The sequence below is a fragment of the Entelurus aequoreus genome, linkage group LG16 (genome assembly GCF_033978785.1).
Source record: "Entelurus aequoreus isolate RoL-2023_Sb linkage group LG16, RoL_Eaeq_v1.1, whole genome shotgun sequence".
Lineage (NCBI taxonomy): Eukaryota > Metazoa > Chordata > Actinopteri > Syngnathiformes > Syngnathidae > Entelurus > Entelurus aequoreus.
Window position 1 is genome coordinate 3,845,857 of NC_084746.1, and position 25,940 is coordinate 3,871,796.

Below are 25,940 nucleotides of genomic sequence, written 5' to 3' on the forward strand. Positions count from 1 at the left end.
GTGCAGAATCTACCAAAGCACTGTGGCAGAACTACAGTAAAATAAAAGCAGCACTACAGGTTATTTCCACTGATGACACAGAGAAACGAGACACACGAACTGAAGCTGACAGTCTAGTGCGGAAGCTGGATTCACTTGAGATGGCCTTCATGGCAGGCTTTTGGGACACTGTTCTGTCCAGATTTCAGGCCACAAGTCTGCAACTTCAAAAAGCAGACATGGACCTTGGTACAGCAGTTAGATTGCTGGAATCTCTGCGCACCTTTGTTCTCTCCCAAAGAGATCTATTTGATCATTTTGAGCAGAAAGCCTTAAACATGTTGGGTGGCACCCCATCTTACAGGGCTGAACGGACGAGGAAACGTAAAAAGTTTGCTGATGAATCAGCATCCCCAGATGTTGTGCTTGAGGGAAGGCAACTGTTTCAAATAGAGACATTTATTGCCTCTATTGATCAACTGAGTTCAAGCCTTAATCACCGTCTGGAGGCCTACAAACATCTGAACAATTTGTTCAGTGTCCTTTTCTCTTTGGATACAGAGTCCAATGCTTCAGTCCTTCACAAGGCCAAGATTCTCACTGAATCATACCCATCTGACCTCAATGAAAGTCTTGGAGAGGAGCTTATACAGTTCAAATCTTTTATACAGCTCAACAACACTGATGAGGAGAGGACCCCTTCAGGACTGCTCAAAACAATAATACATTTTGGACTACAGCCTACGTTTCCTAATACATACATTGCGCTACAGATTTTTCTCACTCTACCGGTCAGTAACTGTGAGGGAGAACGCTCATTCTCTCTTTTGTCAAGAGTAAAAAATGAGCTGCGCACAAGAATGACTCAGAAAAGATTAAATGCGTTATCTCTAATGGCAATTGAGAGTGAGCTGACAAGAGAGTTGGACTTCAATGATGTGGTGGATGATTTTGCAAAATTGAAAGCACGAAAGAAACCCCTTGCTTAAAGGTGCACTGTGTAAGATTTTTAGGTTATTTCCAGAATTCACCCATTCACTAATGTTAGGCTACCTGTTTTCATGAATACTTACCACCACCATAAAATTCTAAGTATCCATTATGACTTGGAGAATTGCACTTTTGCCATTTCTGGGAAGTGTCACCTGGATTGTGAAGATAGGATTGACTTTAGGCAGAAGCTTGGTGCTTTCTCTGGCAAACTGAACCTCAAGCTTCATTCTCTGCAGCTTTGCATTCTTGTGCAGACTTTCATCCACAAGGAACTTTTCAACTTCCCCACTATCGTGAAGGGGCCATCAAAAGATTTCAGTGTGTCCAGCATGTCTAGTCTCTTACTCTCCTTTCTTTGAGCCATCTCTTGTTTCTCATCTGCCCTACTCTCGAATTTTGCCTTCATGAATTTACTCCAGTTGAGTTCAACCTCCCTTTTTGCTTGTGCTGCTGCCTTGAAACCTCTGAAGCTCCTGGCTCTTCTGTAAAATTATTGACCTATTGACTGCGTTCAGTGTGCCCAACTTCTTCAGTTTGTAGTCCACCTTGCCACATTGTCTCTCCATCCCAATGTTGTGCACAGGGGTGCCATCAATGTTACTAGCCTGTTCACTGACAGGGTCCATTGGGAAGGTCTCCTCATCCATCCTCTGCCTGGCCAGGACAGTCTTCAGATGGGGCAGCATGAGATCTGTCAGCTGCTTCACTTCATCCAAGTATTCGGCAGCCACGTCTGACACTGAGTTCAGGACATGTCCAGTGCCTGTCCAGCCACTATAGCATTCTTGGAAATGGGCTATCTTGACCTGCATGCAGCCCTTGTACCATGAACTGGCCTACACCTTTCTTTGTGGTGCTCTCCGATGCATGTTATCATTTTACCTTTCTCCTTCTCCTCAAGCTTAACCACAAATAGATACAGACTTTGAGCCTCAATTTGCTGCACAGCTGCCGTTATGCCAATGTGTTTTCCTAAGATATTATTTTATTTTTAATGATAGAAGGGAGGAAAAGGGGGCAAAAATCATGTCCGATTTAGTTTTTTGGGTGGGTTGGGGGGTTTATTTCATGATAGCTACCAACTTCCAATACATAATATCTCTCAAATGACCCAATGCACCATCACTGAAGTGGGCGTAATCATTTTCAAAAATGTTTATTTTTAGGCCATTTATCCCCTCCCCCTGTGTCTGTGTGAAACCTGTGCTTGTCAGTGTCTGTGTGGTATACCTAATAGTGTGTGTGCAGTATGTGCACTCTTCTGTACAGTACAGTGTGCATGTCTGTTCACAGTATACAGTATTTCTTGCATAGTGCGTGCGTGTGTGTGCGCCCACACGCGCGGGGGGTTGAGGGGCCAAGACCATGTCAGGCCCAGGGGGCCAAAATTTCTTAATCCGCCCCTGGCTCCACTATGGACTGGACTCTCACAATATAATGTTAGATCCACTATGGACTGGACTCTCACACTATTATGTTAGATCCACTATGGACTGGACTGTCACACTATTATGTTAGATCCACTATGGACTGGACTCTCACAATATTATGTTAGATCCACTATGGACTGGACTCTCACACTGTTATGTTAGATCCACTATGGACTGGACTCTCACACTATTATGTTAGATCCACTATGGACTGGACTGTCACACTATTATGTTAGATCCACAATGGACTGGACTCTCACACTATTATGTTAGATCCACTATGGACTGGACTCTCACAATATTATGTTAGATCCACTATGGACTGGACTCTCACACTGTTATGTTAGATCCACTATGGACTGGACTCTCACACTATTATGTTAGATCCACTATGGACTGGACTGTCACACTATTATGTTAGATCCACAATGGACTGGACTCTCACACTATTATGTTAGATCCACTATGGACTGGACTCTCACAATATTATGTTAGATCCACTATGGACTGGACTCTCACAATATTATGTTAGATCCACTATGGACTGGACTCTCACACTATTATGTTAGATCCACTATGGACTGGACTGTCACACTATTATGTTAGATCCACTATGGACTGGACTGTCACACTATTATGTTAGATCCACAATGGACTGGACTCTCACACTATTATGTTAGATCCACTATGGACTGGACTCTCACAATATTATGTTAGATCCACTATGGACTGGACTCTCACACTATTATGTTAGATCCACTATGGACTGGACTCTCACACTATTATGTTAGATCCACTATGGACTGGACTCTCACTATTATGTTAGATCCACTATGGACTGGACTCTCACTATTATGTTAGATCCACTATGGACTGGACTCTCACACTATTATGTTAGATCCACTATGGACTGGACTCTCACTATTATGTTAGATCCACTATGGACTAGACTCTCACAATATTATGTTAGATCCACTATGGACTAGACTCTCACAATATTATGCTAGATCCACTCGACGTGCATTGCACCGGTCATCCAGGGGGAGGGGGGTCCCCACATCTGCGGTCCTCTGCAAGGTTTCTCATTGTCCCATTGGGTTGAGTTTTTCCTTGCCCTGATGTGGGATCTGAGCCGAGGATGTCGTTGTGGCTTGTGCAGCCCTTTGAGACACTCGTGATTTAGGGCTATATAAGTAAACATTGATTGATTGATTGATTGATTGAATTTGCAAAGCGGATCTTGCTTTTCATGGTAGTACGTAGGGATTTAACATATTATAAATAATGCGGTATTTCAGTTTTTAAAGTCTTCTCAACAATACCGTGACGGGTGACGGTTTCAAACAAAAACTTGGTGAGTGCAGTTTTATTCTGGCATTTTAGCGTTCGCCTGGTCTGCAAATAAACTACATTTCCCAAAATTCTCATTGTGCAGTGCGGGAACGTCAAGATGGGGGCGCTGAATGCCTTAAGCAGGAAGTAAACGACATATACCACAATAATATCGTACCGTGGCCTTAATACCGTACCGTGAGAGTTTGATACCGTTACATCCCTGTTATGCGGGAGCATTTAAAGCAAGGGTATGTCAAACATCTGGAAGATACGGTCTCCAATTCAACTCGTCCAAATAATTAGCCTGAGTGCTAAACAGATATACTAAGACGAACATAATAAAACAAACACTTACTGTACAATATCTGCTCTCACTCGGATGCTGACTGATGGGATCTTAATATCTTCTCGTTTGGATTAAGAATTAATCATAATCTACCCCGGCTGGAAGAATAATAACAAAAATAAAACATTTCCACTCTAGCGTCTTTTTGTATCTTTCTCGCTATTTCACTGCTGCACTCTAGTAAGAGGTTCCGCAGCCTCCGCAGCAGAACCTCCAGGTTCTGTAACAGCTTCTTCCCTCAGGCCGTAAGACGCTTGAACGCATCATAATAATCCCCTCAATTCCCCCCAAAAATGGATTAACTGGCTGGAATATAAAGACAATATAACATACATCCATAAACGTGGATGCATATGCAAAAGTGCAATATAGTTATCTGTCCAAATCAAATCAACTTTATTTATAAAGCATATTTAAAATTTACCACAGGGGTAGCCAAAGTGCTGTACATTTGGCAGGTTAAAAGATAATACGAGAACCGAGCAAACACAACACAACACAACACAAACAGAACACAATAAAAAATAAATAAATAAAATATAAAAACATAAAAACAGGTTGACAGCAGGTGTATTATGGGGCGCCATTGCAGGATGGATATCACTCAGTGTTAAAAGCCATGGAATAAAAGTATGTTTTTAAGAGAGATTTAAAAACAGGAAGAGAGGAGGCTTGTCTAACACTCAGAGGTAGGTCGTTCCAGAGCTTGGGAGCAGCAGCGGCGAAAGCTCTGTCACCTTTAAGCTTCAGCCTTGTGTCAGGGACCGTCAGTAGCAGCTGATCGGCTGATCTTAGGGATCGGGTGGGGCAGTAAGGCTGAAGGAGGTCGGAGAGATATGTTGGCGCGAGGTTGTTTAGACATTTAAAAACAAATAAAATGAGTTTAAAATTGATTCTGTAACGCACAGGGAGCCAGTGAAGGGACGCTAATATAGGGGTGATGTGCTCACGTCTGCGGGTCTGTGTTAGCAGACGAGCAGTAATCTATTTATTTATATCTGCACCTTATTGATTTTTTATCCTGCACTACCATGAGCTAATGCAACGGAATTTCGTTCTTATCTGTACTGCAAAGTTCAAATTTGAATGACAATAAAAAAGGAAGTCTAAGTCTAAGTCTGTCAAAATTGACCACTTCTTGGTTTATTGCTACATCAGAATGAGAATCAGATTAAGAAATACTGTATTAATCCCCGAGGGGAAATTAAGATTTTCAGCACAATCCTATTCAAGATCTTTCTACAATCCAAGTGTAGAAAGTTTATAATCTACAAATAACTTTGACCAACTCAGCAGAAGACCGGCCGCCTAGTATGTCAATACAGCAGCACAAGCTCGTTACCTCTCTGTTATTAATGCGCTGCTGAAAATAGTTTGTCGGCGTTAGCTATTATGATAACCATATCGCTAATACTTGGTTAATATACCGTAATTTCCGGACTATAAGCCGCACCTGACTATAAGCCGCACCAGCTAAATTTAGGGGAAAATACAGATTGCTCCATATATAAGCCGCACCCGACTATAAGCCGCAGGGTTTTGATGTGTAATTAGCGTAGTACATAGGGGTTCCTGCTACCACGGAGGGGATTGTCGGGACAGAGATGACTGTTTGGGAACGCAAAGCGTCCCATTTATTAACAATAAATCTTTCAATCATTCAATCAAACTTTCACATCTTTGACATGGCGAACAGCATTCGTGCAGAGTACAAATAATACAACGGTGCAAAGTAATACAAAGTGCTCGCCTGTACGTTATCAAAATAACCAGCCTACCGGTATATGAAAAGTCAGTCTTTAATCATTGTGTCATCGTCTTCCTCCTGCGTACTAAAACCACCGAAATCCTCTTCGTCGGTGTCGGAGAAGAACAGGCCGTATATAAGCCGCACCCTTGTATAAGCCGCAGGGACCAGAACGAGGGGAAAAAGTAGCGGCTTATAGTCCTGAAATTACGGTATATACATATTTTTCATATCCTAGTTCAAAATAATTAGTTCCCAAACCGCAAGCCCCAAGGCCTTGTCCATGCCAAGTCCAGTGCAAGAGGGTCAACATCTGGTAAAGACCAACTGTTGCTACAATCAAACCATGATGCCTTTTGGCAGCTTTTACTCAACCCTTATAAAATCCCAACAGAATCCAACGTGATCCGCCCTTCAAACAATCAGTTGTCCACGGGCAGAAAAATCGGCCCATTATCGCCGTGTCAAAGCTCTGGACCACATTGTCCAATTTATACCGCCTTCGTTTCCAAACCTGTGATCGCAGCAGCTGACGTCTGCCTCGCCAAACAACTGCTGTGCAACAAAGCTGGTTGGAAATAATTGGATCAGCAACTTTGTACATGTGGGTCACAATTACATCGCTTGATTCGCTGATGGTGGTCAGGGCTGCTCAAGTTCAAATTGGTTCAAGGTCCCATATATCAGTGTTTTTCAACCTTTTTTGAGCCAAGGCACATTTTTGGCATTGAAAAACTCCTGAGGCACACCACAAGCAGAAATCGTTAAAAAACGAAACTCAGTAGCCGATATTGACAGTAAAAAGTAGTTCTCACAATTGTTGGATATAAATTCAAACCATAACCAAGCATGCATCACTTTATCACTTGTCTCAAAGTAGGTGTACTGTCAATCAATCAATCAATCAATGTTTATTTAGCCCTGAGTCATGACCTGTCACATCACGCCGTGACTTATTTTGAGTTTTTTGCTGTTTTCCTGTGTGTAGTGTTTTAGTCCTTGTCTTGCGCTCCAATTTTGGTGTTTTTTTCCTGTTTGTTGGTATTTTCCTGTTTCCTGTCTCATGTCTTCCTTGAGCGCTATTCCCCGCACCTGCTTTGTTTTCGCAATCCAGACTATTTAAATTGTGCGGACGCTTTCCTTCTTTGTGGGGACATTGTTGATTGTCATGACATGTACGGATGTACTTTGTGGACGCCGTCTCTGTTCCACACGCTGTAAGTCTTTGCTGTCGTCCAGCATTTTGTGTTTTGTTTACTTTGCAGCTAGGTCAGTTTTAGTTTCGTTTTGCACAGCCATGCCTTAGCTTCAATGCCTTTTTCTGTGGTATAGCTCGGTTGGTAGAGTGGCCGTGCCAGAAACTTGAGGGTTGCAGGTTCGATCCCCGCTTCCGCCATCCTAGTCACTGCCGTTGAGTCCTAGGGCAAGACACTTTACCCACCTGCTCCCAGTGCCACCCACACTGGTTTAAATGTTACTTAGATATTGGTTTTCACAATGTAAAAGAGCTTTGAGTCACTAGAGAAAAGCGCTATATAAATATACTTCACTTCTTAGCGACACTCACCTTTTGTTTTATTTTTGGTTAAAGCATAAGATACCTTAGTACCTGCACGCTGCCTCCCGCTGTCGTCTGCATATTGTGATCACGACACAACGTGTTTCCGACATCTACAAAGCAATTAGCTCCCCGCTGCCACCTACTGATATGGAAGAGTAGTACACGGTTACTCTGCCGAGCTCTAGACAGCACCGACACTCAACAATTTTTTGATTGATTGATTGAGACTTTTATTAGTAGGTTGCACAGTGAAGTACCGCACAATTGACCACTAAATGGTAACACTCGAATAAGTTTTTCAACTGGTTTAAGTCGGGCTCCACTTAAATTGATTCATGATACAGATATATACTATCAGATATATACTATCATCATAATGCAGTCATCACACAAGATAATCATCAGGGTATATACATTGAATTATTTACATTATTTACAATCCGCCACATTATTTACGGATTATAATTACTTGTGTGCAAAAAATATTTTTAACCCAGTTAGGTGAAATGACATAACCTCACACGGCACACCAGACTATATTTCACGGCACACTAGTGTGCCGCGGCACAGTGGTTGAAAAACACTGCCATATATGATACTATTTTTCACCAATAAATACGTCTCACAGGGTTGTGGTGAGCAAAATCAAACCTTGATACTGAAATTTAAACAATTTAAAAGTGCTTTCATTGAACCTTGCTGGAAACACTGTGTGTTTTAATACTAATGAGCTGTGTTTGTCTATAAGGGTTGCAACGATTAGTCAACATAATCGACAATAAAATAAATAGGTGGGACTCTTCGGGTGATTCAATTAGGATTCAGGGGGTTACGATTCATATATGACTAAATGATGTATTCATCTTTAATTATTATATTGTGTATTCTTATTATATTTAATATTATGTACTTTATGGTACTTTAACATCAACTCACAGAGTCACTGGTACAAGTTCGCCAGCTAAAATGCTAACATGAAATCAAGAGACATTAACGTGTTTCCCCATTAAGAAATGACAGACCTCAATCTAGTCTTGTATAGACACATTACTGTTTGAACAACTGAGATATTATTCAATTGAGCACATTGAACCTTCAAGCTGTGCTGTCATGGCACAGGACGATTGATGCATCAAATACGAGACGTAGGTGGTTGTACGGTGCGTTTAAGGACAACTGAAAAGAGTAGGACAAGCAAAAAGTGGATCGTCCACCAGTGATAATAAATAATAATACATTTAATTTGCAACGCACTTTTTCATTTAAAAAAATCTTAAAGTGCTGAAGTACAAACCAATATTCAAAAGAATAAAAGTGTAGCCATTAAAATAGATTAAATACTCAAACTAAAACATTATCAGTGAAGCATAAGATACACAAAACACTTTAACTTTACTCTAAATACCACTAAATTATGTATTCATCTTTAATTAGTATATTGTATATTCCTAATATATTTAATATTATATAATATTAAACATATATACATTATATATAATAGTATAATAGTACATTGTGATGGGTTTTTTTGTGTTTGTACTGTGCAATAATAATAATAATAATCCAGCCTATCTCGCCGATTGTATTGTACCATATGTCCCGACAAGAAATCTGCGTTCAAAGAACTCCGGCTTATTAGTGATTCCCAGAGCCAAAAAAAAGTCTGCGGGCTATAGAGCGTTTTCTATTCGGGCTCCAGTACTCTGGAATGCCCTCCCGGTAACAGTTAGAGATGCTACCTCAGTAGAAGCATTTAAGTCCCATCTTAAAACTCATTTGTATAATCTAGCCTTTAAATAGACCCCCCCCTTTTTTAGACCAGTTGATCTGCCGTTTCTTTTCTTCTCTCCTCTTCTCCCCTGTCCCTTGCGAGGGGGAGTTGCATAGGTCCGGTGGCCATGGATGAAGTGCTGGCTGTCCAGAGCCGGGACCCCGGGTGGACCACTAGCCTGTGCATCGGTTGGGGACATCTCTGCGCTGCTGACCCGTCTCCGCTCGGGATGGTTTCCTGTTGGCCCCGCTGTGGACTGGACTCCCGCTGATGTGTTGGATCCACTGTGGACTGGACTTTCACAATGTTATGTCAGACCCACTCGACATCCGTTGCTTTCGGTCTCCCCTAGAGGGGGGGGGTTACCCACATATGCGGTCCTCTCCAAGGTTTCTCATAGTCATTCACCGACGTCCCACTGGGGTGAGTTTTTCCTTGCCCGTATGTGGGCTCTGTACCGAGGATGTCGTTGTGGCTTGTACAGCCCTTTGAGACACTTGTGATTTAGGGCTATATAAATAAACATTGATTGATTGATTGATTGAATAAGGATGACAGTGTTTTTTAAATTGTATTTTATCTTCCATCCATACATATTAGTGAGCTATATGTAGTATTTTTTTTTTTTTTTAATTAATTACGCTTTATTTCTGTTACTGTATGTAAAAACCTGCACTGCAACGTAATTACCCCATTGTGGGATAAATAAAAAGTATATCTTATCCTATTCTATTGTATATTGTTAATATAATGTGTATTACTATTATATATGATAAATGTAGTATATCTAATTATCAATGTGTATAGGGCTGCAACTAACAACTAATTTGATAATCGATTAATCTGTCGATTATTACTTTGATTAATCGATTAATAATCGGATAAAAGAGACAAACTACATTTCTATCCTTTCCAGTATTTTATTGAAAAAAAACCAGCATACTGGCACCATACTTATTTTGATTATTGTTTCTCAGCTGTTTGTACATGTTGCAGTTTATAAATAAAGGTTTATAAATATACAAAAAAGTAGCCTCTGCGCATGTACATAGCATAGATCCAACGAATCGATGACTAAATTAATCGCCAACTATTTTTATAATCGATTTTAATCGATTTAATCGATTAGTTGTTGCAGCCCTAAATGTGTATAAGAGTCTCCTTTGGCTACTGACATACGCAGTATTGCGTCAATTCCGTTTTTTTGATGTGAGTGCGCAGAGATATATAAATATGGAAGACTAGACACATGAGAATTGTAGTTGACTGTGATAAAATAAATAAACATCCTTGTATTAATTTTAATGCTTTCTTAAACCAAAGACTTTGGCCCTCGTCGCCATAAATTTGTGGCTCAAAGAGGTCTGTCATCTACTGTACCTACTCATTCATACCTATGGCCGCACCTCGTGGATATTATGCTCTCTCCTGATTGATAAATGTACTTGCTGGTTACTCTCTGCTGTAAAATGGTTCCTGACACTTTTAAGAAACATTTGAAAACTTCTCTTTTTAGTAAAGCTATTAGTTAATGCACTAGGTTTACATTTTAGAACCATCTCGATTACTTAATCTAACATACTTAAATCATCACCCTAAAACCCTAAGCGGGTGACATTGTTATCACCAGGAAAGATGAGGTCACCTACCTAGGTTCCATTCTAGAGGGTAATCTTTCCTGTGATAAAATGGCAACCAAGGTAATCAAAAAGGTCAACAAACGAACGAGATTTCTCTACAGAATCTCCTCTCTGGTCAACAAAAGCACCATGAAGATTCTAGCGGGAACTCTCATTCAACCCTTTTTCGATTACGCATGCACCTCCTGGTACCCTAGCACCTCCAAAACCCTCAAATCTAGACTCCAAACATCCCAGAACAAGCTAGTCAGGTTACTTCTAGACCTCCACCCCAGATCACACCTCACTCCTACCCACTTCTCCAAAGTGGGCTGGCTCAGGGTGGAGGACAGAGTAAAACAACTTGCACTGAGCCTAGTCTATAAAATCTGCTACACCTCCCTGATACCGAAGTACATGTCAAACTACTTCCTTAACGTAAATGACCGCCATAACCACAACACCAGGGGGAGCTCCACTAACCACGTCAAACCCAGATTTCGATCTAACAAAGGTCTTAACTCATTCTCCTTCTATGCCACATCGATATGGAAAGCACTCCCAACAGGTGTAAAAGAAAGTGCATCTCTATCCTCCTTCAAAACCGCACTAAAAGAACACCTCCAGTCAAATACAACCCTAGCCTAACACCCTCCACCCACCACATCCCACCTCCCCGGATTGTAAATAATCAAATGTAAATAATCAAATGTATATACTTGTTCTTATGCTTTCTGAGCTCACTATGTTCACTGCTCGCTGTACATATCCTACCAAGTCAGACCTACACTGTTACAATGTCCATTTCTCAGATGATATAATTGTTGATGACTGAAGTATGCTGATAGCAACCCAACCTAACCCCCCCGCCCCCATCCCCCGGATTGTAAATAATGTAAATAATTCAATGTACCGTAATTTCCGGACTATAAGCCGCTACTTTTTCCCCTCGTTCTGGTCCCTGCGGCTTATACAAGGGTGCCGCTTATTTACGGCCTGTTCTTCTCCGACACCGACGAAGAGGATTTCGGTGGTTTTAGTACGCAGGAGGAAGACGATGACACAATGATTAAAGACTGACTTTTCATATACCGGTAGGCTGGTTATTTTGATAACGTACAGGCGAGCACTTTGTATTACTTTGCACCGTTGTATTATTTGTACTCTGCACAAATGCTGTTCGCCATGTCAAAGATGTGAAAGTTTGATTGAAAGATTTATTGTTAATAAATGGGACGCTCTGCGTTCCCAAACAGTCATCTCTGTCCCGACAATCCCCTCCGTGGTAGCAGGAACCCCTATATACTACGCTAATTACACATCAAAACCCTGCGGCTTATAGTCGGGTGCGGCTTATATATGGAGCAATCTGTATTTTCCCCTAAATTTAGCTGGTGCGGCTTATAGTCAGGTGCGGCTTATAGTCCGGAAATTACGGTATATACTCTGATGATTAACTTGTGTGATGACTGTATTATGATGATAGTATATATTTGTACCATGAATTGATTAGCGTGGAACCCGACTTAAACAAGTTTAAAAACTTATTCGGGTGTTACCGTTTAGTGGTCAATTGTACTGTGCAATCTACTAATAAAAGTTTCAATCCGCCAATCAAATCGATATTTGGACTTTTGTCCATCGATTCAGAATAGTCCACGTTGCATTGAAGACTCAATAATTTTCCCCGTCTCTATAAAAAAAAACGTTGGCAAATATTTTGGCGTCCCTTAATACAATCTTAATGCGCGGTTTATTCTAGTGTACCCCTAACCCACAACGGAACTTCTGGGGGAAGTACAGCCCAACCCATACTGTGGAAGAAGACATGCAAGGGCAAGAAAAATGGTGAGTCAGGAGCGAGAAGTGGCGTTACTGTAAAAAAAAGTAGACACAAACCCTCTAAAGTTTTCTATGAAAATAAGCAAGGGAGGTTGGTGACATGTAAACTATTGTTTCATGGCAGCATGACGGCTATGCATGGGTACCTCAAACATAAACATCCCGGTGTCGTGTCGTCTTCCTTGGCATTAGCTTGCTAATCAGGCATCACTCCGCCGTTTGCATCTTGTGCAAAACGCGGCTGCCCGTCTCCTCACCGGCACCACAAAACGCGAGCACATCACCCCAGTCCTGGCTTCACTCCACTGCCTCCCTGTCCGTCACCGCATTGATTTTAAATGACTTTTAATTGTTTTTAAATCCCTAAATGGTCTGGCCCCACAATACCTGACCGAGCTTCTGCATCATCATACCTCGTCTAGAGCCCTAAGGTCAGCTGACCAACTGCTGTTGGCGGTCCCCAGATCCAGGCTAAAGACCAGAGGGGACAGAGCCTTTTTTCCGTTGCCACCCCTAAGCTCTGGAACAGCCTTCCCCTCCACATTAGGTCAGCCCAGAGCCTGGGGGTCTTCAAAACCCTTCTTAAGACCTACCTCTTCTCGCTGGCCTTTGACCTGAACTGAGTCCACCCACTAGGCCACCATATCTAGTCCCCCCCCAACCCCCTTAGTTTTTTATCAAATGTGTCGCACTTTTATTATTATTATTTTGCAATTTTTACTTTTTATTCGACCCCTTTTACCGTATTACTTTTGCACTATCTTGTTTAGCTCATTTATTGCTGCTAACACAGCCCCGCAGACGTGAGCACATCACCCCTATGTTAGAGTCACTTCACTGGCTCCCTGTGCGTTACCGAATCAATTTTAAACTCCTATTTGTTTTTAAATGTCTAAACAACCTGGCTCCAACATATCTCTCAGACCTCCTTCAGCCTTACTGCCCCACCTGATCAGCCGATCAGCTGCTACTGACGTCTCTGACACAAGGCTGAAGCTTAGAGGTGACAGAGCTTTCGCCGCTGCTGCTCCCAAGCTCTGGAACGACCTACCTCTGAGTGTTAGACAAGCCTCCTCTCTTCCTGTTTTTAAATCTCTCTTGAAAACATACTTTTATTCCATGTCTTTTAACACTGAGTGATATCAATCTTGCTATGGCGTCCCATGATACACCTGCTGTGAACCTGTTTTTATGTTCTATTTATTTTAGTTATTTATTTTTTATCGTGCTCTGTTTGTGTTGTGTTGTGTTTGCTCGGTTCTCGTATTATCTTTTAACCTGCCCATTGTACAGCACTTTGGCTTCCCCTGTGGTAAATTTTAAATGTGCTTTATAAATAAAGTTGATTTGATATTGTTTATATTCTTTGTTTGTTTTTTGTTTTTTTGCTCTATGCTTTTTAACCTGTAACGCACTTTGGTTCAATTGAAAAGTTGTTGTAAACGTGCTATATAAATAAAGTTGCCTTGAATTGACTTGACTAATGCCAAACCACAGAGCATGGATAAAATTATTATTTTTGTAGCATCTACACTACGTTATTTATTTTTCAAAACCAATACTAGTAGCTATAATACAACAGAGAGGATACAGTATATGTTAGTTTATTAAGCATAGTTATTGTCTCTGCATTTTTTTGGACCTAACTGCACATTAAGAATGTCATTAAAACGGCCTTCTTTCATAAAACCCGCCCCATTTTGTCTACCAATGATGCGGAAATCATTACATGTGTTTCGTCTCGTCTTGATTACTGTAACGTTTTATTTTCGAGTCTCCCCATTCCCAGCATTAACATGGCCCTATTATGCAAAATCAACTTTTCTTACCTATTGGTACCTGCTGTTGTGTATTTGGGATCTGCATTTGAAATCAAACCGTGGAGGCTTTGCTGAGATATTTATAAAATAATCTGCCTTCCTTCAGACTTCCTCCAAAAAAAGCTGTTTGGAATATACAGGGATGTGAGCACCATTTGTAGGGCTGTAGATAATGATTCAATAATTGTCCCGCCGACACAACCATCTGATTGGTTACAAACAGAGCGGTAACAGCCAATCAGCAGTGCGTATTCAGAGCGGTAACAGCCAATCAGCAGTGCATATTCAGAGCGCATGTAGTCAGTGCTTAGCGCTTAGCAGGTAAGCATCAGGCAGCGGACTCTCCCCAGATTATAATAAACACCTCCCAGTCAACTACTAGTAACATCACTATGAGCCGGTTGACCTTCTAGAAATGTAAAAGGAAGCCCAGCTCGCTCGCAGTCCTGGCTTGAGGTGAAGGCCAATTCGCTTTTAGCGTAACGTTAGCTCATTTTGCGTTGTGTGTGTTTGTGTGTTACGGACAGCAAAGCCCTGTCTGTTATTTCATTTTACCTTTTTCTGTGTTGATTGAGCTGTGTTGAAGCAGCAAAAAAGGACATTAAAAATAAATGAAGAGTTTCTGTCTCTGATAGTTGATATAATAATGTAACTGCATCATTAAGCCTACATGAACTCCATGGTGTTCAGGGATGAATAGTCTCTCCTATTGCTATTGTACCATTTTTTTCAGCTATAGTTACATTAATCATTAGAAATGCAGCAGCCTAGTTTTGAATGGCAGGGTCCCTGCTATCACATGTTGATAAAAATATAACATTTACATAATAAATCAACTACAGGATTCCCAAATGCTGTAATAAATTAAGCATGATGAGTTGACTTGAAACTGTTTAATATTGCACTTTTTATATGTAGAAGAAAAGTTTTGTCATTGTATTTAATCTAAGCAACAACTTGAGGCAGTTTAATGTTGATTAACGTGGGCAGAATTATTATAGTGTTCCCAATGTCAAAAGGATAAAGCCATTGTTTACAAATTTGGTAAATAAATAACCAAAAAATGTATATTTGGTTGTTTTCTTACTGTACCGAAAATGAACCGAACCGTGACCTCTAAACCGAGGTACGTATCGAACCGAAATTTTTGTGTACCATTACACCCCTAATTGAGACACATCACGACATCCATAAAGAGTCACTTCTGCCTTATGCTAGGTTCCCACCAACGGCGCTTTGACGGCGCTTTAAAGCGGCATGCAAAGCGGCGTTATAGCGTAACAAAGCCTGATTAAAGCGTGAGGGTCCTAATGGATCGTGGGAAAGCTTGTAGTGAAGCGGGACATGCGGCAAGTTCGCCAACATTTTTTAAACGGTTTAAAAAAATTCTGCGCTCTGTCAAGAATGGAATAAAGCGCCGAGAGCGTATGAAAGCGTGACAAAGCTCAGCAAAACTTGACTAAAAGCGTAGGAAAGCTTAACAGATCTTGGTTCAAAGTGCGGACCCCAGTCTACAACTACAAATAGGAAGTGACTGTGATATTGACTAGTGACATTGAAACTTTATGTAAAACCAACACAGGATTACAAATCCATTCTCTTTTGCATCATTGCCTTTTTTATACGATGATCATTGTTTCTGTACGTCTGTTAGAGTTTGCTGTTTGATGTTGCAGTTTGACATTACTGTCCATCATTTTTCTGTATAAAAATGTTAATAATAAAGAGAATATGTTACGTTTTATAAAAGAAATGCCTTTTATTATTTTCAACTAGCATAAGAAATGAAAGATAGATATTTATTAAGATGACAAAATAAAAGAAATGAAGATATAAAACATAATATAACGGAAAAAAAAGAGAAATTGAAAAAATAAATGAATATAAAAAATGTGTGGATAATTGCCTTTTATTATTTTCAACTAGCATAAGAAATGAAAGATAGATATTTATTAAGATGACAAAAATAAAAGAAATGAAGATATAAAACATAATATAACGAAAAAATTGAGAAATTGAAAAAATAAATGAATATAAAAAATGTGTGGATAATTGCCTTTTATTATTTTCAACTAGCATAAGAAATGAAAGATAGATATTTATTAAGATGACAAAAATAAAAGAAATGAAGATATAAAACATAATATAACGGGAAAAAAAAAGAAATTGAAAAAATAAATGAATATAAAAAATGTGTGAAAAACAGTATACTGAGTTTTTCACATTTTTTTCTTATTTTTGTTGTAACAATGCACAACAGAGCTTGATAATCGTGTAAGAGCCTGATTTAAAGCGTCATGATCGCATCAAAGCGTAATAAAGTTCAATAAAGCGTAATAAAACGTATCAAAGCGTGATTTAAAGCGTATCAAAGCGGGATCAAAGCGTGAGGAACGGTAACAAAGCGGCAACTAATTCGTATCAGAGCGTATCAAAGCATAACATTAATTCAGAGATCGGGATATTCGTGGAAAAAATGACGGCGCTTTGCTCGCCGCTTTAAAGCGCGGCAAGCGCCGTTGGTGAGAACCAGGCATTAAGGGGACCTTGAAAATCTAAATGTTGTAACGTAGGGGCTCTGCGCTTGGTCAATCAATCAATCAATCAATGTTTATTTATATAGCCCTAAATCACAAGTGTCTCAAAGGGCTGTGACATTTGATGCGACAGATTGACAAAAGGTTAATGTCACAGACGCCCTCCACAATTATAACAAATTACTCAAGTCCCACAGTAATATTTTCCCGCGCCAACTGGGCCAAAAACAATTGTCCAGAAGGGGATTACAGCTTCCAAAACAACAATTTATTTGCTACACGAGCAATAATGATCGTCAATAAAAGGCAGGCATATTTCTCTTGCTGCCTGGAATAATTAAACACACCAGGATTGCTCATGTCCTTGACCAAGTAACACTGGCAATAATATGAGCTTGGACAAGAGTCTATGCCCAAACGTTGCTGGAAACAGCACAAAAACACTCTTCAGAGAGAGTGGAGCGCAAACATTAAACAGGTGGAAAAACATGTCCAAGACTAAGCCCTGTTGCATAAGGGTGCAAGCAAAGGTGTTTGAGCAGCACCCACATGCGAGATTCTTTTGAGGGACTTGGACTGCTTGGCACTTAAATGTGGGCCATTATTGTTATTCTACAGCGAAAAGTCGGAGCAAAGTGGCTAGCGAAACGGCCTCCATTATCTTGTTTGAGCACCTCCGCGTAACACGAGTGAACAACGTAATTGCTCTTTTGTGAGGGAACATTGATAGCCTAACTGGGAGAGTGTTGCGTCACATTAAAAGTAGAGGTGAAGCTGCACCAAAATAGAAGTACTTTAGCAAACTCGAGCACACGACTACCGCGCCAACATTGCAACACTGCTAACTTAAGCCAAAGCTGCGATTCATCATTTAACGCTGACGTAAACAATAAATTATTTTTGTTTTGCTCTCAGTGACTGCAACTGGCTTTTATCTTGGCCAAATATGATGAAACAACATGATACAGTGTGATGGAGGAGATACAAAAAATAAGTCCAAGGCCACCATTTGACATTTTAATTTACTACTATGACCATATATTAGGGGTGTAACGGTATGTGTATTTGTATTGAACCGTTTCGGTACGGGGGTTCCGGTTCGGTTCGGATGTGTACCGAACGAGTTTCCACACGGACATATTAAGTAGCGTTACGCACGTTGTGTAAACAATGCACACCGAGGCACAACACACGGCATGCTAGCAGCTAACGGGCTAGGATAGACTGACCATACGTCCTCTTTTCACCGGACATGTCCTCTTTTGCGGAGTTGTCAGGGCGGAGTTTCTTAAATGCCTCAAATGTCCGGCATTTTGAGTTAGGGTTGCGTGTATTTTCAATGTACTTTCAGGGTTAGGAAGGGGTTAAAAACAAAACAAATTGTGTGTGCAGCAGCATTGGTGAGGGAGGGGCAGAGACAGAGAGAGTGAGAGAGAGTTATGATAAATGCGCATGCGTCGCCAGGCTCTGCTTTTTATCCATAGATTTATCACATTTAATTTTTTATTATCTATAGCAGCGGTGTCAAAAGTGTGCCCCGGAGGCCATTTGCGGCCCACAGCTAATATTTTAAAGGCCCACGGCACATTCTAAAAATACTATTAAAATAAACAAAAACATAACAAAAGTGAAATAAAAAAGCTTAAAAGGTTAAATGTAATTTAGAAAAAGTTGCAATGTTGACTAATAAAACAAAGCTGTTTTTTTTCTTTCAAACTGTCATTGCTCAAAACATAATATTGAATCAAAATCAATGTTATTATGAATTATTGACCTATCCAAGGTTCCCATTACTTCACATCAAATATTCCACTAAGAAAAATATTTTTGGTGGAACATTTTGCAAATTTGGTAAATAAATAACCCAAAAATTTATATTTTGTTGTTTTCTTACTGTACCGAACCAAAATTTTTGTGTACCGTTACACCCCGACCATATATGTTAACTAGGGTGTCTCAGAGTCGTGTGCACGCCTGCGCCAAGGCAGAGGTGTCGACAAATATACAAACCCCGTTTCCATATGAGTTGGGAAATTGTGTTAGATGTAAATATAAACGGAATACAATGATTTGCAAATCATTTTCAACCCATATTCAGTTGAATGCACTACAAAGACAACATATTTGATGTTCAAACTCATAAACTTTATTTTTTTTTTGCAAATAATAATTGACTTAGAATTTCATGGCTGCAACACGTGCCAAAGTAGTTGGGAAAAGGCATGTTCACCACTGTGTTACATGGCCTTTCCTTTTAACAAAACTCAGTAAAGGTTTGAGAACTGAGGAGACACATTTTTTAAGTGTCTCAGGTGGAATTCTTTCCCATTCTTGCTTGATGTACAGCTTAAGTTGTTCAACAGTCCGGGGGTCTCCCTTGTGCTATTTTAGGTGCCACACATTTTCAATGGGAGACAGGTCTGGACTACAGGCAGGCCAGTCTAGTACCCGCACTCTTTTACTATGAAGCCACGTTGATGTAACACGTGGCTTGGCATTGTCTTGCTGAAATAAGCAGGGGCGTCCATGGTAACGTTGCTTGGACGGCAACATATGTTGCTCCAAAACCTGTATGTACCTTTCAGCATTAATGGCGCCTTCACAGATGTGTAAGTTACCCATGTCTTGGGCACTAATACACCCCCATACCATCACACATGCTGGCTTTTACACTTTGCGCCTATAACAATCCAGATGGTTCTTTTCCTCTTTGGTCCGGAGGACACGACATCCACAGTTTCCAAAAACAATTTGAAATGTGGACTCGTCAGACCACAGAACACTTTTCCACTTTGTATCAGTCCATCTTAGATGAGCTCAGGCCCAGCGAAGCCGACGGCGTTTCTGGGTGTTGTTGATAAACGGTTTTCGCCTTGCGTAGGAGAGTTTTAACTTGCACTTACAGATGTAGCGACCAACTGTAGTTACTGACAGTGGGTTTCTGAAGTGTTCCTGAGCCCATGTGGTGATATCCTTTACACACTGATGTCGCTTGTTGATGCGGTACAGCCTGAGGGATGGAAGGTCACGGGCTTAGCTGCTTACGTGCAGTGATTTCTCCAGATTCTCTGAACCCTTTGATGATATTACGGAGCGTAGATGGTGAAATCCCTAAATTTCTTGCAATAGCTGGTTCTTATGTGTCTTGTACATGTTAAAGAATGGACAACAATAAAGCATCTTGAATCTTGATAGGTTTTTCTTAAACTGTTCAACAATTTGCTCAGGCATTTGTTGACAAAGTGGTGACCCTCGCCCCATCCTTGTTTGTGAATGACTGAGCATTTCATGGAATCTACTTTTATACCCAATCATGGCACCCACCTGTTCCCAATTAGCCTGCACACCTGTGGGATGTTCCAAATAAGTGTTTGATGAGCATTCCTCAACTTTATCAGTATTTATTGCCACCTTTCCCAACTTCTTTGTCACGTGTTGCTGCCATCAAATTCTAAAGTTAATGATTATTTGCACAAAAAAAAATGTTTATCAGTTTGAACATCAAATATGTTGTCTTTGTAGCATATTCAACTGAACATGGGTTGAAAATGATTTGCAAATCATTGTATTGCATTTATATTTACATCTAACACAATTTCCCATCTCATATGGAAACGGGGTTTGTAGATAAAACATTGTCGTATTTGTTTGTTTGTCTATGTGTTCCTTTTAGCTGCAACAATTCATCGATTAAATCGATTAGAAAAAAAGCATTGTATTTTGTTGCGTCGATGATTTGTTTCATAAGTAAAATACGAGTACATTGTGTTGCTTATTGGTGATCTGGCTCGAGCTGCCTGGTGATGTGGCCTATTTGTGTGGGAAGGAGGTGGCGCTAGTAGAGTGCTGATTGAGAGAGAGGGCTCCGAAAAACAACGAAAAAAGTGTCAAGACAGCAAAGAGCTCAGAGAAGATGAGAGGTTACGATGATTTACAACTGAGAAATACAGACATCGTGATGAAATGTTTGCACTATCAAACAGATCTGGCATTTCTCAATACTGGTACTACAGCGATGATACAATACCATAAATCACCCCGCATATTTAAGAGCAGCAAATGAGCAAAAACAGGGGAAAAGTCCATTTTTGCAGCAAACACCATCTTATATATTTGACTTGCATAACAAATGATTTATTCAAACACATGTGAGGACATAATAGCATCTTAATGCTAGCAAATTGTCCATAATCAAACAGCCCTCCTCAGATGAATACCCTTTCAAATGTTTCCAGTATGAGTTAAATTGTGAACACATTGTAACTCAATGTATCATACTTTATCAGTCTTTTTGTTAAGTTTGGTTCTTTATTTATTACCTGGTTAATGTTCCTCTTTAACATTTTTTTCAAAATGTAAGTAATATGTAGTGATGCTCCCATTCGAAAAGGGCAATTTCAATGTTATGTGCATTTTTAAGAAGAAAAAGGTCGATAGAAAAATCCTTATTTATTTCAACTATCTTCCCTAGAAGTCACATTGAGGCTAGAAAGATTTTTTAAAATTAAATTACTTGAACAAATTAATTAGAGATTACTTGATTGCTAAAGTAATCGATAGCTGCAGCCCTAGTTCCATTATTAGGAAGCTACTTCGTGGTTTAGCCCAGTGTTTTTCAACCACTGTGAGATACAGTCTGGTGTGCCGTGGGAGATGATCTAATTTCACCTATTTGGGTTACAAATATTTTTTTGCAAACCAGTAATTATAGTCTGAAAATGATGTGTTGTTGTTGAGGGTCGGTGCTGTCTAGAGCTCGTGTAATACTCTTCCATATCAGTAGGTGGCAGAAGGTAGTTTATTGCTTTGTAGATGTCGGAAACAGCGGGAGGCAGCGTGCAGGTAAAAAAGGTGTCAAATGCTTAACGCAAAAATAAAGAAAAGGTGAGTGCCCCTAAGAAAAGGCATTGAAGCTTAGGGAAGGCTATGCGGAACGAAACTAAAACTGAACTGGCTACAGAGTAAACAAAAACAGAATGCTGGACGACAGCAAAGACTTACTGTGGAGCAAAGACGGCGTACATCCGAACATGACATGACAACCAACAATGTCCCCACAAAGAAGGATAAAAACAACTGAAATATTCTTGATTGCTAAAACAAAGTAGATGCGGGAAATATCGCTCAAAGGAAGACATGAAACTGCTACAGGAAAATACCAAAAAAAGAGAAAAAGCCACCAAAATAGGAGCGCAAGACAAGAACTAAAACACTACACACAGGAAAACAGCAATAAACTCCAAATAAGTCAGGGGGTGATGTGGCAGGTGGTGACAGTACACCTACTTTGAGACAAGAGCTATATTGATGCATGCTTGGTTATGGTTTAAAGTCATACCCAACAATTCCAACAACGACTCTTTACGGAAATGCTGATTATCGGTCCTGCTAGACACTGACATCTATTTAATAATACCACCTTAACATTTGACAACCAAACAATTAAACAAGGCGACTCGGTAAAGAATTTGGGTATTATCTTCGACCCAACTCTCTCGTTTGAGTCACACATTAAGAGTGTTACGAAAACGGCCTTCTTTCATCTCCGTAATATCGCTAAAATTCGTTCCATCTTGTCCACTAGCGACGCTGAGATCATTATTCATGCTTTCGTTACGTCTCGTCTCGATTACTGTAACATATTATTTTTGGGTCTCCCTATGTCTAGCATTAAAAGATTACAGTTGGTACAAAATGCGGCTGCTAGACTTTTGACAAGAACAAGAAAGTTTGATCATATTACGCCTATACTGGCTCACTTGCACTGGCTTCCTGTGCACTTAAGATGCGACTTTAAGGTTTTACTACTTACGTATAAAATACTACACGGTCAAGCTCCAGCCTATCTCGCCGATTGTATTGTACCATATGTCCCGGCAAGAAATCTGCGTTCAAAGAACTCCGGTTTATTAGTGATTCCCAGAGCCCAAAAAAAGTCTGCGGGCTATAGAGCGTTTTCTATTCGGGCTCCAATACTATGGAATGCCCTCCCGGTAACAGTTAGAGATGCTACCTCAGTAGAAGCATTTAAGTCCCATCTTAAAACTCATTTGTATACTCTAGCCTTTAAATAGACTCCCTTTTTAGACCAGTTGATCTGCCGTTTCTCTTCTTTTCTTTTCTACTCTGCTCCCAACCCGGGGTGGACCGCTAGCCTGTGCATCGAATGGGGACATCTCTACGCTGCTGACCCGTCTCCGCTCGGGATGGTTCCTGCTGGCCCCACCATGGACTGGACTTTCGCTGATGTGTTGGACTCTCACAATATTATGTCAGACCCACTCGACATCCATTGCTTTCGGTCTCCCCTAGAGGGGGGGGGTTACCCACATATGCGGTCCTCTCCAAGGTTTCTCATAGTCATTCACATCGACATCCCACTGGGGTGAGTTTTTCCTTGCCCGTATGTGGGCTCTGTACCGAGGATGTCGTTGTGGCTTGTGCAGCCCTTTGAGACACTTGTGATTTAGGGCTATATAAATAAACATTGATTGATTGATTGATTGATTTACTGTCAAATGAGTTTCGTTTTTTTTTTTATGATTTCTGCTGGTGGTGTGCCTCCGCATTTTTTCAACGCAAAAAATGTGCCTCGGCTCTAAAAAGGTTGAAAAACACTGGTTTAGCCCATCGAAGCCCACACTGACTCAAATGATCTATCTGCACCTTTATCCAGATTTTCACACCAAAAAATAATGTTTGTAATTGTGTTTAAAAATCCATGATAGCCTACAAGAAGAACAACAAAGTTAATAGTGCCCTAAGATTCCCGCACAGTACTACAACTTGATTTATTTATTGATTGTTTTTTAAAAATATGCTTGACTATATGAGTAGTAATATTTTTGGAGGAAGTCCGTTTAAAAACTATAGTGATGTTTGTTATACTCTTAAAGAGAGACATTAGACGTGATAAAAGATGGACAGCTCCATTTCTACAACACTGTGCTAGTGTAAGACTTACTTCTTTGACAGTGCTTCTGCGTCCAGCATCGTTCGCTGAAGTGCCCGTTGATGGTCGTCGTCTGGCAGGTGGTCTTCCCCACGGATGCCCCGGGGCACACATCCCCGCACTCTCTTTCGTTCTTGTTGGCCACAATGTAGTTGTCCTCCACAGAGTCCAGGATCTTGGACCAATCCAGCGTGGACAAGTAGCAAAGGTCCCAGTTCTTCTCGATCCGCACGGCCCCCCGGGTGATGTTCATTAAGCTTTGGAGGCCGATCTCTCGCAGCTGCAGCATCTCGAATACCACCAGGGCATAGTTGAAGAACAGGTTGTTGCCTCGGATGACCGTCAGGTTGGGGAAGAGGTCGCTGAGACTCTCCAGGCCATACACTCGGAAGAGCAGCAGGTAGTCGGTCACCACGGTCAGCTTGGGGAAGGTGAGGCCTCGGAAGTCTTCGGGCTTGGTCCCAAACATGAGTAGGATCTTTAGGTGACCTTCGATCACCGTGCAGTTAGTCAGCGAGTTGAGGTTGGTCACATCGTTGCGGATGTCCTTGCTTGGGCAAACTGAATACAAACAGAGGAGAACAAGATAATTAGAGATACTAAGTAAGTAAGTACATTTTATTTATAAAGTGCTTTTCACAGATAAAATCACAAAGCACTGTACAAAACATAGGTTTAGTAAAACAACAATTCAATTTAAAACAAGGGCAACATCATAAAAAAGGATACAAAGTGGATTACAAATGATAGTTAAAAGGTGCATTAACTAAAAGCTTTACTAAAAAGAGAAGTTTTCAAATGTTTCTTAAAGGTTTCAACACAGTCAAGATCACGGAGGGATTGGTGCAAATTGTTCCAGAGTCTGGGAGCTACAGCCTGGAATGCCAGGTCTCCACGGGTTTTAAAACAAGTTTTTAGGATCTTTAGAACAGTGTTTTTCAACCTTTTTTGAGCCTAGGAACATTTTTTGCTTTGAAAAAATGCGGAGGCACACCACCAGCAGAAATCATTAAAAAACGAAACTCAATGACAGTAAAAAGTCGCAGTTTGTTGCAATTGTTGGATATGAATGTAAATCCATAACCAAGCATGCATCAATATAGCTCTTGTCTCAAAGTAGGTGTACTGTCACCACCTGTCACATCACTCCCTGACTTAATTTGATTTTTTTGCTGTTTTCCTGTGTGTAGTGTTTTACTTCTGGTCTTGCGCTCCTATTTTGGTGGCTTTTTCTCTTTTTTTGGTATTTTCCTGTAGCAGTTTCATGTCTTCCTTTGAGCGATATTTGCCGCATCTACTTTGTTTTGGCTATCAAGAAGATTTCAGTTGTTTTTATCCTTCTTTGTGGGGACATTGTCATGTCATGTCATGCTCGGATGTACTTTGTGGACGCCGTCTTTGCTCCACAGTAAGTCTTTGCTGTCGTCCAGCATTCTGTTTTTGTTTATTTTGTAGCCAGCTCAGTTTTAGTTTCGTTCTGCATAGCTTTCCCTAAGCTTCAATGCCTTTTCTTAGGGGCACTCACCTTTTCTTTATTTCTTATTTAAGGATTAGACACCTTTTTACCTGCATGCTGCCTCCCGCTGTTTCCGACATCTACAAAGCAATTAGCTACCGGCTGCCACCTACTGATATGGAAGAGTATTACACTGTTACTCTGCCGAGCTCTAGACAGCACCGACACTCAACAACAACACATCATTTGCAGACTATAATTACTGCTTTACAAAAAATATTTTAACCCGAATAGGTGAAATTAGATCATCTCCCACGGCACACCAGACTGTATCCCGCACAGTGGTTGAAAAACACTGCTTTAGAAGACCCTGGCCTGAAGGCCAGAGGTTGCGCCCTGAAGAGTAGGGGCATAGCAAGTCAGTGATGTACTGAGGGGCACCACCATGCAACGCACGGAATGTCAGGACTAAAATTTTAAACTCAATGCGGAATTTTACTGGAAGCCAATGAAGACTGGATAAAATGGGGGTGATATGGGCTGTTCTGGGTG

The 25,940-nt window shown here is 40.6% G+C and overlaps 1 protein-coding gene across 1 annotated transcript in view; it reads right to left on the reverse strand.

Moving 5' to 3' along the window:
• Window positions 1-25,940, reverse strand: part of insra (insulin receptor a) — a 173,463-nt gene that overhangs the window by 113,505 nt on the left and 34,018 nt on the right. Inside the window, exon 2 of the mRNA XM_062023819.1 lies at window positions 23,945-24,493. Within this exon, the coding sequence (XP_061879803.1) occupies window positions 23,945-24,493 (549 nt within the window). The remainder of the gene's footprint in view (window positions 1-23,944; window positions 24,494-25,940) is intronic.